Source organism: Clupea harengus, chromosome 1, assembly GCF_900700415.2.
Source record: "Clupea harengus chromosome 1, Ch_v2.0.2, whole genome shotgun sequence".
NCBI lineage: Eukaryota > Metazoa > Chordata > Actinopteri > Clupeiformes > Clupeidae > Clupea > Clupea harengus.
In genome coordinates, this window is record NC_045152.1 from 15,164,876 (window position 1) to 15,178,193 (window position 13,318).

The 13,318-nt window shown below is 45.4% G+C and overlaps 2 protein-coding genes across 4 annotated transcripts in view; one reads left to right on the forward strand and one right to left on the reverse strand.

The window, feature by feature from the left end:
• Window positions 1-379: 379 nt before the first annotated feature.
• Window positions 380-6,019, reverse strand: LOC105907487 (cytochrome c oxidase assembly protein COX11, mitochondrial). 3 transcript variants are annotated; one of them, XM_031568768.2, is made up of 5 exons: window positions 5,930-6,019; window positions 3,680-4,106; window positions 2,028-2,183; window positions 1,182-1,307; window positions 380-822 (listed from the first exon to the last, which is right to left on the reverse strand). In XM_031568768.2, exons 2-5 carry the CDS (start codon window positions 4,049-4,051, stop codon window positions 640-642), a joined length of 837 nt encoding a protein of 278 aa, XP_031424628.1. In that variant the 5' UTR covers window positions 4,052-4,106; window positions 5,930-6,019; the 3' UTR covers window positions 380-639. The 3 variants fall into 3 exon arrangements, with proteins under 3 accessions (XP_031424628.1, XP_012691292.1, XP_031424618.1); XM_012835838.2 differs by lacking the exon at window positions 5,930-6,019 and adding an exon at window positions 5,283-5,387; XM_031568758.2 differs by lacking the exon at window positions 5,930-6,019 and adding an exon at window positions 5,288-5,386.
• Window positions 6,020-6,048: 29 nt separating this feature from the next.
• stxbp4 (syntaxin binding protein 4) overlaps window positions 6,049-13,318 on the forward strand; it is a 68,576-nt gene continuing 61,306 nt past the window's right edge. Inside the window, exons 1-5 of the mRNA XM_031568728.2 lie at window positions 6,049-6,278; window positions 9,267-9,340; window positions 10,536-10,631; window positions 10,873-10,942; window positions 11,861-11,935. Coding sequence (XP_031424588.1) covers window positions 6,205-6,278; window positions 9,267-9,340; window positions 10,536-10,631; window positions 10,873-10,942; window positions 11,861-11,935 — 389 coding nt within the window. The 5' untranslated portion in view covers window positions 6,049-6,204. The remainder of the gene's footprint in view (window positions 6,279-9,266; window positions 9,341-10,535; window positions 10,632-10,872; window positions 10,943-11,860; window positions 11,936-13,318) is intronic.

A 13,318-nucleotide genomic window follows, 5' to 3' on the forward strand; every position in this document is an offset into this window, starting at 1 on the left:
AGTGTGCCATCAGTGTAAATGTAAAATGTGTATACATTGTAAGTCGCACATATGTAAGTCGCTTTGGATAAAAGCGTCTGCTAAATGTAAATGTAGCTGATTTTGTTGTGTAATTACCTTAATCTGATGTTACTACACACCTATTACATAATTTAATTATAATCTTTTATTTATCTACAGCGGGAAGAACTGAAAATAATACATGATGGTGTAAGGATTGAAATAAGACCAAGCTACATTACACCAATAATGCGTCTCCTTCTGCATATCAGCCATCATCTGATCTCCACAGGGCATCTGTGTTTCCCTTTCTCACACACAAACACGTTGACCATGACACTGCTGCAGAGAGGCCTGAGCTCTGAGGTAGTACAAGCACTCAGCTGAAATCACTTTATTCACTCCCTTATGAGGGAGAACACACACACTCTGCTCCACAAGCATGCGAGCTCCCAGTCAAACTCGTCACCATGAGTGTTACACAAGGAGGCCATCAGAGGGCAACATTGCATCAAGAATTTCATTGTGTTGGACCAGGCAGTCCCCATCTTTTCCTCAGTAATTAGAAGCATTGTCTCTCCTTCTCCTGCTCGTATTAAATACAGCGTGAAGGGTCTGTGATTGACAGGGAGGGGTTCTTTAGCTGTACCCTGGCACGGGGAGCGTCTGCCCCTCCTTGGCCTCGAAGAAGGTGTAGGAGAGCGTGATGGTGTCCACGCGTGCCATGCGGGGGTCCAGGTCGAACTCCGGGTCGATGTAGAAGAACACGGGCATGTCCACCTCCTCTTTAGGGTTCAGACGCTGCTCCTCAAAACAGAAGCACTGCGAGACAGAGACACACACACACACACACACACGACACAGACACAGACACAAACACACACAAGCTAAGTAAAGAGACGCTCACTCTAGAACACTGAGATCTGGACCAGAATAGGGCCAGATCAGGATTGGATCATACTACTGGATCACTATTGGAAGTAGTGGTATTGTGTGGTATTGAAGTACTGTATTTGTATTTTGTTGAAGTACTGTATTTGTATTTTGTTTAAGCACTGTATTTGTATTTTGTTGAAGCACTGTATTTGTATTTTGTTGAAGTACTGTATCTGTATTTTGTTGAAGCACTGTATTTGTATTTTGTTGAAGTACTGTATTTGTATTTTGTGGAAGTACTGTACCTGTATTTTGTTGAAGTACTGTCCGGCATCGAAGGGCACCACATTGTAGGTGGAGATTCCGATGACAGGCTTATCTGTGGGGTTAAACGCTCGATAGAAGGCCAGAGCCGTCTCTCCAGGCACCACCTGAATTATGGGTAAAAATAACGCACACACCCACACGCACACACACACACACACACACACACACACAAACACACACACAGTGTAGTGAGTCACAAAAAACTCCATAGAAAGATTTCTATGCCTTCTGATATGATGGCATTCTGTTTTTGATAAAAAAAAGTTGGCAAATCCTCATGTTTGCTTCCGGGTCATGTTAGACAAAAGAAGGTAAGCAATGTGTTTTTGATTTTCTTTTTGACCTTTTTACAGTTTGACTTCATCATTTGGATGCAAGTTTCAATCAAATGACTAATGTATTAAATAATCAATCTTTAATTACGAGTGCTCTGAGCGCATCTGATGTTTGGAACATAAAGAGTGTGTTAAGAGATTGTTGGTGTGTGTTGTGTGTAACATGGAGAGTGTGTTAAGGGAGTGTTGTGTGGAGCATGAAGAGCGTGTTAAGAGTGTGTTGTGTGGTGCATGAAGAGTGTGTTAAGAGTGTGTTGGTGTTGAACATGAAGAGTGTGTTAAGAGTGTGTTAAGAGTGGGTTAAGAGTGTGTTAAGAGAGTGTTGTGTGGCACATGACGAGTGTGTTAAGAGAGTGTTGAGAGAGTGTTGGTGTGTGTTGTGTGGCACATGGAGAGTGTGTTAAGAGAGTGTTGGTGTGTGTTGGTGTGGAGCATGGAGAGTGTGTTAAGGGAGTGTTGGTGTGTGGTCGTGCTCTGCAGCCTACTTACATAAATCTCTGTCTGTTGCGGTCGGAAGTTCCACTGCATGCTGGCGTGCACATCTGCGTTGAAGGTCACTTTGATGACCCGCTCCTTGACGGGCGTCATGTTGGCCACCTGCTCAGTGTCGTGACCCGCCACCGCCGTGCCACCCAGCCCCGTCGCCTGCAGGTCAGGAGACAGCCAATCAAGGAGGAGCATCTAGATGTATCTTTCTGACGCAACAACAGCCAATCAATGAGTAGCATCTAGATTTGTCTTTCTGATATAACAACAGCCAATCAAGGAGGAGCATCTAGATTTGTCTAAAATTTGTCCTAAATATCCACAGACAGGCAGTAGGAACGATCACCGAGTTTGATATCCACGGACAGGCAGTAGGAACGATCACCGAGTTTGATATCCACGGACAGGCAGTAGGAACGATCACCGAGTTTGATATCCACGGACAGGCATTAGGAACGATCACTGAGTTTGATATCCACGGACAGGCAGTAGGAGCGATCACTGAGTTTGATATCCACGGACAGGCATTAGGAACGATCACTGAGTTTGATATCCACGGACAGGCATTAGGAACGATCACTGAGTTTGATATCCACGGACAGGCAGTAGGAACGATCACTGAGTTTGATATCCACGGACAGGCAGTAGGAACGATCACTGAGTTTGATATCCACGGACAGGCATTAGGAACGATCACTGAGTTTGATATCCATGGACAGGCATTAGGAACGATCACAGAGAAATTACCCAGAGGTGGTCTCTCATGCAAACACTGTCCAGAGGCCAACTTCAGCACCACGGACAGCGAATGTATGCTGTACCTGCGGTGACCATTTTGGCTATACCGGAAATTTCCCAACTATTAACCGCGTTTTATACATTAATTTGGTAAATTTCCTGCATCCCTCAGGTGCAGCCTATACATGGGAATGCCCTAGTAATGCGCACAGTAACCCTGCCAGGTAAGGCTTGAACGGGTGGTTCTCCCTCCCCCTCCCTCTCTCCCTCCCTCACCCTCTCCCTCACCCTCTCCCTCACCCTCCCCCCTCATCCTCCCCCCCCCCCCCCTCTCTCTCTCTCTCTCTCTCTCTCTCCCTCACTCTCCCTCACATACGTATCCCATTAACATGTCATGTAAAAACAGAGTAATAAATAATGATAAAGTAACAGGTGTCATGTTTTCCCACCCGGCTGTATTTTACGGGAGTACTACGGAGCGTGAACCTGTGTGAAACATGTATTGTGCCAGTTAGCCTATCAGAGCTATCCTAGCTTGCTCTAGCTTTGGTTAGCCTATCAGAGCTACCCTAGCTTGCTCTAGCTTTGGGAACTGTCCAAACAATTGGTAGTTGCTAGTGTGTGTTAATATGAAATGAATAAGCCTGACCTGAGGCTTATAACACTCCTTAGGTTTATAACACTTTAACCCCTTTCACTCACCTGGCCATCCCAAAGCTAGTATAGTCCCTCACCTGGCCATCCCAAAGCTAGTATAGTCCCTCACCTGGCTATCCCAATGCTAACCTATAGTCCCTCACCTAATCTAGAGTCCATCGCCTGGCCATCCCAAAGCTAGTATACTCCCTCACCTGGCCATCCCAATGCTAACCTATAGTCCCTCACCTGGCCATCCCAAAGCTAGTATAGTCCCTCACCTGGCAGTAGAGGCGGTAGAGTGGCACGGCGGCGTAGGATATGCCAATCATTCCCACGCCCGCAGCAGCGATGTAGGTCAGCACCGTCTTGTTCCGCCGCCTCCAGTCCTCCTCCTGCGCCTGTTTGTGGCTCTTCCTGGTCTTGGCGCCCCTGCTCTGGAGGTGCAGCCGCGGCGGCGGCGCCCGACGCAGCAGGAACGCGTCCGTGAACGAGTGCAGCGGCCCGCTGCGGCCCTCCCTGCGGAGGAGAGAGGCCCCCGGGATTGAGTGGAGCTCTCTCCAGCTGTGGGTCCGGATGCAGGAGCGGGCGCTGGTCGCCACCTGCAGGCCGTGCTTGGAACAGCACTCCCGCAGGATCGCCGGCAGCAGCATAACTGTCTGGGGGATCACGCAGAGCACTCCAATGGGAAGGGGTTTGCTCACTCACCTGAAATTACATGAGAGGATAGTTTGCTTTAAAAATGACAGCATGAATACGTCCACTGGTGGTATCTCAAAACCAGTGGGATGTCGCACAGTTCATGGTCATGCCATAGCACTATTTCACCAATTATTAATCACACATACAGTATATCAAGTTAAATGGTAAGTCAAATGAATCCAATCACACCAAGAATGTTGTGGCTTTTGCTGGTTATATTCAAGTTACAAGTTACAAGTTACAAGTCTTTTATTGTCAGATGCACAGAATGACACAAGGTCAGACTGGGCACTGAAATTCTTAGGACAAGGCACCGCACAACAACCTACCATAGCATAACATAGCAAACATAATATAACATAACATAACATGACATACACTCATGTATGTATATTATTCACAAGGAAACCAGTTTCCGGTCTCTATCTGAAGTCTGGAGGGGGGAAACATTGAAGTTACTGAAGTCACTCAGTTTATCTGGCATCACCACATCTTTGGCGACAAAGACTAGCTATATGAGTCTTCTCAAAGGGGATGATGTCAACACAATGATTCAACTCAGCCACATACACCGTGTATACTAATAACCTGCTGCGATACGTTTGAAAGACATCAGTGACGCTAATTATGATATTACTTTTGTTACTGTTGTGTGTCCGCATGTAACGTTAGCTCCGAGTAAGAAGTGGATACAGCATTCTCAGTTTATCACTCAGATAATGACGGTCGCTGCAGCAGCATCTTGAGTAAGTTAACTATCTAGCTCGCAAATCAAAACATTACCATACCACTCAAGACCTCAATGTCTGCAGCGAGCCTGCTTGCAGCAATCAAGTTAGATAACGTCCACTTAGCAAAGTATCTGGCTAGCTAAGTATTTGCACTTAGCCATTGATCTATCACTGTTCTTACACATATTCGGTAGCTCAATTAACAGAATAGCAGAACCTGATCAGACTACTTCAGTCCTAGCACATCTAACGACCCCTAGTCCTGTTAGTTAGTAAGGTAAGCTGCCAGATAATAGCCTATTGGCAAATGTAAGTTTAGCGACTTGTCAGGGAACGTAAGCGCGTGTTGAAATGCTCTAGGGGTGACAACACTGAATACTACTCCGTTATTTTAAACTCTCACTACATATATACTTTATATAAATATTACATTGGAAGTTAACTGACTTACCTTACCCAACACCCTTCTGTAAACCCTTACAAAACACCCTTATGGAAGGTCCTCCTGGGTAAATCATCCGTGGGAAACGGAGACGGGTGACATTAGTTCCCCCAACGATAGTTATTTCATGTAATACTATTTACTGTATTTCTATCTATTACAAGCGTTATTATGCCACGTATTTATTATAAAGTGTAAATGTAATGGATACACAGTTCAAGGTGTGCATTTTCATTCATTGAGTTGTTGTTTCGAAGACGAAAATAATCCGCAGTTGTGCTGAAATCCATCAGGTGTCTAGATTGTTCTTTTAATTTGCGATTTGTGATTAATGTTAAAGTAAGCGGGGGTTAATTGAAGTTACATGGCTTTAGTTTGTCTTTTATGGGGAAATACCCGTTTAAAGACCCCCAGTGGCAATGGCAACAAAATGCACAAAACAATTATTTCCCTGCTGTGATCGCCTTCGTTATGGTGTTCAATGGGAAGCATAATGACGTTAATGGATCAAGGGCATAATTAATGAAGTTAAACGACTCTAAAGCCTATTGTAGTTTTAAAACTCGACCAGACATACGACTTCATACTAATTGAGAGATATAGGCTACAGTTTGAAAGTTGGAGTTCTCTGTTTACTTTAGGCACACGCATATTACCTGAACATAACAGGATACAGTCTTTCTTGTACGTGAGGTAGTTATCTGAACGTGCGACAACAGTGCCGGTATGAGTGTGCTCCGTCAGCTAGAGGTGAGGTGGTCACATGACCGCGGGGTTTCAGCGAAGATTAAGTAGAAAGGTAGGAGTGTGTTTGTCTGACATTGTCTGCGCAGCGCTCAGTCTACGCGACCCGGTTTGAACCGTCGATCATTTTTCGCAGACCAATGACGCGGTCGCGGTTTTAATACTTCATCATTTTTATCAGTCTGACATGTCATTTTTGCCCCAGTCAGATTTTTACCCCAAGTCAGATGCCGACTCTGACGGCTTATCGCTGCTGTACTGGTACGTGCCTCTCTTTTCTACTGTAAATACTCCAGCACCTGCTACGCTCTTTTCACTGTCTAACGCCGTTCCTTCTGCATTTGCATGTATGGGGATACTGTAAGAAATGCCTGACAGTACTCAAGGTGAATAGCTATTTCTTAGACTAAAGTAAAAGCACTCCTTCGCCTCTGATTAAGTTTTTGACTTTCACTGGATGTCCTTCTTGGGGAGAAGGAGAATGCCTGAAGACACAGCTGTTAAAGGGACGATTTGCAGTGTCATATGTTGTGTTGTGGGGGGTCTTGACCAGATTATGGCAGAGAAAGGGTCATTCAGTGGTGTGTTTCTGAGTGGGGATGCCTTTTTCAGATACAGTTACTCGAGTCGCACATATTCTCTTGCTATGGAAAGGGGGGCGATTAGACAGTTAGACAGTATTGGTAATTAGAGTAATGCAGTTTGTTCATTACAATAGCATTATATTCTATGGATCTCTCAAGTGGTCTGCTTAGGGGCTTTGCCTCCACGTACGCACAATCATTTCAGACCATGTTGATTGTTACCGCACCTGGAGAGTTTCATGAATAGTCACTTATAGTAGAGTCACACAGTTCTACAAATATATTCTTTTTGTGTGTGTTCATTTGAGAAAACATATTTTTTTAAATAGATGGAAGGATGCATGGAATGACTGATCAGAGAACAGTCATAATGTTACAAATACAATCAGTCTATCTCTCTCTCTGTCTCTCTCCTTTTCTCTCTCTCTTCTTTTTCTCTCTCTCCCCTTTTTTCTCTCTGTTTGTCTGTCTGTGTAACACCCGCTCTATATCCTGCTCTGTTTCTCTGTCACCCCCCCCCCCCGTGTGGCGGTGTGTTTGGCTTTATGTGTGTGTATGTGTGTGTGTGTGTATGTGTATGTGTGTGTGTGTGTGTTTGTGTGTGTGTGTGTGTGTATGTGTGTGTGTGTGTGTGTGTATGTGTGTGTGTGTGTGTGTGTGTGTGTAGGCTGATCTTTGGAAAGGAGGTCTGCCAAATAGGGTTCTATTCTTCCTAAGAGTCGAGGACGTGACCTGTGCGTCTACATCATTGTCTGCCACCTCTCGTGAACCAGATAACGCCCCACCTCACCTCACCTCACCACTGGGGCGGACACATGAACAGTGTGTGTGTGTGTGTATGTGTGCGTGTGTGTGTGTGTGTGTGTGTGTGTGTGTGTGTGTGTGTGTGTGTGTGTGTGTGTGAGTGTGTGTGTGTGTGTGTGTGTTATAACACATCACCTCACCTCACCACTGGGGCGCACACAGGACATAGGACACATGAGCAGGATATTAGTGCTGAGGCACCGTCACAATGATCAGAATGTCCAAAAGGAGTTGTTCAACCTCCACAGCACACCATCTACTTGTCACTTGTGCACATCGTAACAGCAATTATTCATTCTTTTCAACAAGCTGGCTTATCTATTAAGTAATAAGCAAATTAGTAAGATAATTAGTGAAAGTAAATTAATAATAACAGTGAACTAATATTAAGAAACAACTTGCCATATAACTGTCTGTAGTTATATGGGTCAACGTAAACTTTCTCACACACCATCAGGGAACATTGTAATATGTCACTTATGTTTAGAATATGTCAGGAGGTGTGAGGGATTTCTATTAAGATGAACTCATAGAAGGGAGAAATGGAGATGGATGTGTGTGTGTGTGTGTGTGTGTGTGTGTGTGTGTGTGTGTGTGTGTGTGTGTGTGTGTGTTTGTGTGTGTGTGTGTGTGTGTGTGTGTTTGTATTGTCTATCCTGTCTGAAGACATTTCTAACTCTGTCAGGGTCTGTACCCTCTCAGTTCTTAATGGGCCTGATGTTGAGTACATAAGCAGTAATGGATTCTGGGTAATGTAGTTTAAGAGTTATCTTCTTCTCGCCAGGAGCCTTTTAGATGTGGCATCAGTTCTGAACGATACAAATACTGAAAGGAAATTCAGTGTCCGTCACACTCCCTTACACAGTAACAAATTAACTGAGGATTGAGCTGAAACTGCCTCCCTCCCCCATTCACTGAAGTCTAATGAAAGAATAGAATGACAAATCTTTTTGTGTTTTGTAAAACTGTATGATAGACCTTTGACGTGTCAGTGTGGATTTACACACATATTTACCTGCCTTACCACTGCCCCCTACTGTCTGGTCTGTGCCTGTACACAGGGGTGGTGCCACTGTGACCCCAGTCCAGCCTAGCCTAGCCTAGCCTAGCCTAGCCTAGCCTCGACTGCCACTGATCATGTTGTGGAAGAGAAGCCTGGCCTGCCAGGCCATCCCATTTATACCAATGGTGAAGCTCGTTAACCAGTCTCCTGAACGGTGAAGCTCGTTAACCAGTCTCCAGTGGTGAAGCTCGTTAACCAGTCTCCTGACCTGGGACTTCTGCTCACAGTGAAATGCCCCCCATGCCAAAACTGTTGAAATGATCGTGCGTCACTAATCCTGGCCCCCTTCAGGGACGGGTCATACAATAGGCTTCCCTGCGACGGGCTAGGTGATTGGGTATTAGAGTACCACTGAGTTTCACTCTGTTTTGGCACAGGGACCACTGGTCCCTCTCTCCTCCGACTGTATAATGCCCACCCGTGTTTGGGATGGACTACAGACCAACTCTGGGAGAGTGGTTGAGTTGTTGACCCAGGGTTCGGGACTATTGATCTCTCTCTCCATTGTGTCTGATAAACTACGAGTATCAGTGCATTTCAGTAGTGTTGGGGACTACTAATGGATACTACTGGAGTAGATAGATAGAAAGATGATAGATAGATACTTTATTAATCCCGAGGGAAATTTAGGAACCAAGGAATTTATCACTGCAACCAAGGAATGTATCACTGCATTTCAGAAGTGTTGGGGACTACTAATGGATACTACTGGAGTATCAGTGTGTGTGTCCTGTGTCTGCGACCGCTGCTGTCTCCTGCTGCTGTGTCACCGGGCGTGTCTCTGTGTCCCTGTTACAGGACCATCATGGGCCCACATGGGTCCAATCGTGCGGTACAGAGGCTGGACTTCTCCGACTGCAGACGGGGACTGGGTGAGCCATAGAGACTCGTCATACACATGCTAACTTTTAAGCAGATGTAGCTAATGAACAGTATTTATGTGTGGTGTGGAGCCTGCAATATTGCGTAGGTACCATCTGTGTTCATGAGAGTGAGAGCTGCCTGTTTATCTCCAATCAGCCCTCTGACATCATAACCAGTGTTCACCAGTATCTCTGGATAAGCCACATCATAGCCAGTATGTCTGGATTAGCCACATCATAGCCAGTGTGTTCACCAGTATCTCTGGAGGGAGCGTGCCTATGTTCCCACAGCCCAATGTTCCCACATTTCTAAGAGCTTTTTCAAAATTAGGTTTTATGTTCCCACATTTCTAATATTCAAAATTAGGCCCTATGTTCCTACAGTTCATCTAACCCTAACCCTAACCCTAACCTATAACGCTAAATAATAACCCTAACCCGCAGGTGGGTCCGCGATTTTTTTCAAAATGGCGATTTTTGTACTTTTTTTTTTTCAACATGAACATACAAATTGACTGTATAATTGTGGAGAAATTGATCATTTACTTTAGGCATGCATTTGTAGGTGTTTTTGTCCCGAAAAACGGCTTGGGCTTAACAGGAAGTGTGGGACCATAGGGTTTAATTTTCAGAAAAATCTAGAAATGTGGGAACATAGGGCTGTGGGAACATAGGGCCTAATTTTCAAAATTGTCAGTGAAAAAAAATCCTTAGAAATGTGGGAACATAGGGCTGTGGGAACATAGGGCTGACCCCTCCCTGGATTAGCCACATCATAGCCAGTGTGTTCACCAGTATGTCTGGCTTAGCCACATCATAGCCAGTGTGTTCACCAGTATGTTTGTGATTAGCCACATCATAGCCATTGTGTTCCCCAGTATGTTTGTGATTAGCCACATCATAGCCAGTGTGAAGTCTTTCAGTATCTCTGGATTAGCCACATCATAGCTAGTGTGAAGTCTTTCAGTATCTCCCCTCCCCTCTCCTCTCCTCTCTCTTCCTTTCCTTTCCTCTCCTCTCCTTCCTTCCCCTCTTCTCTCTGCTCCTCTCCTCTCCTCTCCTCTCCTTTCCTGTCCTCTCCTCTCCTTCCTTCCCCTCTTCTCTCCTCTCCTCTCCTCTCCTTCCTTCCCCTCTCCTCTCCTCTCCTCCTCCTCTCCTGTCCTCTCGTGTCAGTTCTGATGGAGGCTCTTCCTCTTCCTCTCAGGGGTGAAGATCATTGGTGGCTACAGACAGGAGAGTAGAGAGGAGTTTGGCATCTTCATCAAGCGAGTGCTGCCTGGAGGAGTGGCTGCTCAGGACGGTGAGGGAAACAGGGCACATAACAAACAAACAAACAATAACAAACAAATAAGCAAACGCGTATTCACGCAGATAAACAAAAAAAGACAAACACAAACAAACATGCAAATAAACAAACACGCATTCACTCAAATAAGCAAACAAGTACAAAATAAACACAAACAAACACTCACATAAACAAACACACAGAAAAGTGATTTGCTGTGACATACATTGACGGTAGAATCGAACCGTTCTCTCAGGGCGGTTGCGGTCGGGAGACCTGCTTTTGGATGTCAACAACAACAACTTGGCCGGAGTCACGAATGAGAGGTGAGTCTCGGCCTCACGGTACCAACATGCAACAGAAGACACAGAAGGCAGTGAGCGAAAGAGAGGGAGAGAGAGAGAAAGAGAGGGAGAAAGAGAGAAAGAGAGAGGGAGGGAGAGAGAGAGAGAGAGAGAGAGGGAGAGAGAGGGAGGGAGAGAGAAAGAGAGAGACAGAGAGAGAGAAAGAGAGAGGGAGGGAGAGAGGAAGAGAGAGGGAGGGAGAGAGAAAGAGAGAGAGAGGGAGGGAGTCTGCAGGAAATGGAAAACTCAAAGCAGGGATTACATAAGGCACCTGCAGGGTGAGAGCACCAACCTGTGACCGCCAAAGAAGCAGAGGATTATAACACCATTTTTAAAACTCCGGAGTGGTCACCATGTGGGATTATCCCAGTGACAATCTTTAAAAACTACGGAGTGGTCCTACTATGGTCACCATGTGAGATTATCCCATTCAGTGACCATCTTTAAAAAACAGCTTAAGACCCATCTGTTTGCGTCAGATTGTCACTCATGCTGATGCTTTTAGCAGTGCTTCCCTGAGTCCTCTTATGTAAGCTGTTTTTAGGGAATTTGGCTCTGGGCTCGGTCAATATTTCATTGCTGTTATCTTGCCGTTAGTTAGATTTTTGCTTAATATAATATAATATACTCTTATATATTTCTATAATATAATATATTACACACACACATGCAGACACTGTGTGTGTGTGTGTGTGTGTGTGTGTGTGTGTGTGTCTGTGTGTGTGTGTGTGTGTGTGTGTGTGTGTATGTGTGTGTGTGTGTGTGTGTGTGTGTGTGTTTGTGTGTGTGTGTGTGTGTGTGTGTGTGTGTGTGTGTAATAGTATTAGTATTATATATGGTGAAATGAACATGTGCTGGGGATTGTGCGTTGACTTTTGTCTGGTTTGCTGCCCCCTGCAGGGCTGTAGATGTTCTGCGTACGGCTTCAGCCTCCAACCGCATGTCCCTGCTGGTTGCCCGGGACAACGAGTCCAGGTATGGATTATGGGAAAGGGGTCTGGGTGACACGTAATGTCACGTAATGTCACATAATGTCACGTAATGAATATTAAATAGCCTCCAACCATATGTCTCTGCTGACCGCTCATGGCACCCAGGTACAGCTAGGGTCTGGGGTCTGTGTTTGGGGATTAACACATAGAGTATGTGAGATAAATACACCAGGACTACAGTTAGGGTCTGGGGTCTTTGTTTGGGGATTAACACATTGAGTATGTGAGATAAATGCACCAGGACTCGACATGACGTAAGGCAGTCCAGGTACAGTTAGGGTCTGGGGGAGCTGAGTTTGAAGTGTGTCAGAGAAATACATATGGAAACTATATGGAGGAGAACAGTAATTTAAGTGTTTGAATGTATAGGTCCTTCCCTCACAAAATATTCTCCAGCTAGTAACAGCATGTTTCATGTACCATGGAGCAGAAAACTCCAGCTAGGAACAGGATGTTTCCCGTACCATAGAGCAGAAAATTCCAGCTAGTAACAGGATGTTGCCCGTACCATAGAGCAGAAAACTCCAGCTAGTAACAGGAGGTTGCCCGTACCATAGAACAGAAAACTCCAGCTAGGAACAGGATGTTGCCCGTACCATAGAGCAGAAAACTCCAGCTAGAAACAGGATGTTGCCCGTACCATAGAGCAGAAAACTCCAGCTAGGAACAGGATGTTGCCTGTCCTCTCCTGGTCATATTCATGGCAGGGTTTTCCTAAGCTTGTTACTGGCTGAGCCGCTGCTGAAGTGAAGTGTGCATTGATTGTTTGATCAATCTAAGAATAGCTCTAATGCACTAAGACCATTAGCGTCTGCAGGGTTCCTCAAAGAGGAAGAGGAAGAGAGTTGGAGCGGCGCATCACAGGTCTGGGACCAGCACCTGTGGGGTGGATCAGACCGGGCCATGGAGGGTAAACTAGGCTAGGCGACCCATTTCTATTCTGGGATGTGATCTGGGCATGACCAGATTATGTCCGGGTGTAGTCTGCTTTGGGGGTATATATTGCTTGCCAGAATGATTCGGATCAGTGCAGTTTGGTCAGTTGGGGTGGCTGCTTTGCACTTGCAGCTTGACAGAACCAGATTCTGACATTTAAAGTGAAATAAAGTTTGACAAAAGCTCAGCACCAGAGACGCCCAGGGTAAAAATATTGACTTTGTGGACACACACACACACACACACACACACACAGGACAATAGAGAGGGTGATTTAATGGGTGAGGACATTTTGCTGTCTGTTGTATTCCCTTGTGTGTGCTCTTGTGTGTTGAGTGTGTCTATCTGTATAAGTGCAAGATTGTCTGTGTGTGTGTGTGTGTGTGTGTGTGTGTGTGTGTGTGTGTGTGTGTGTGTGTGTGTGTGTATG

Excerpts from the sequence above, each read along its gene's own strand:
- LOC105907487 (XM_031568768.2), bottom strand. The coding sequence starts at position 4,051 with ATGCTGCTGCCGGCGATCCTGCGGGAGTGCTGTTCCAAGCACGGCCTG. Across the intron at positions 2,184-3,679 it reads TCTACCGCCTCTACTGCCAG|GCGACGGGGCTGGGTGGCAC; the intron begins GTGAGGGACTAT and ends CCTGACCTGCAG. Across the intron at positions 1,308-2,027 it reads CGCAACAGACAGAGATTTAT|GTGGTGCCTGGAGAGACGGC; the intron begins GTAAGTAGGCTG and ends CCCATAATTCAG.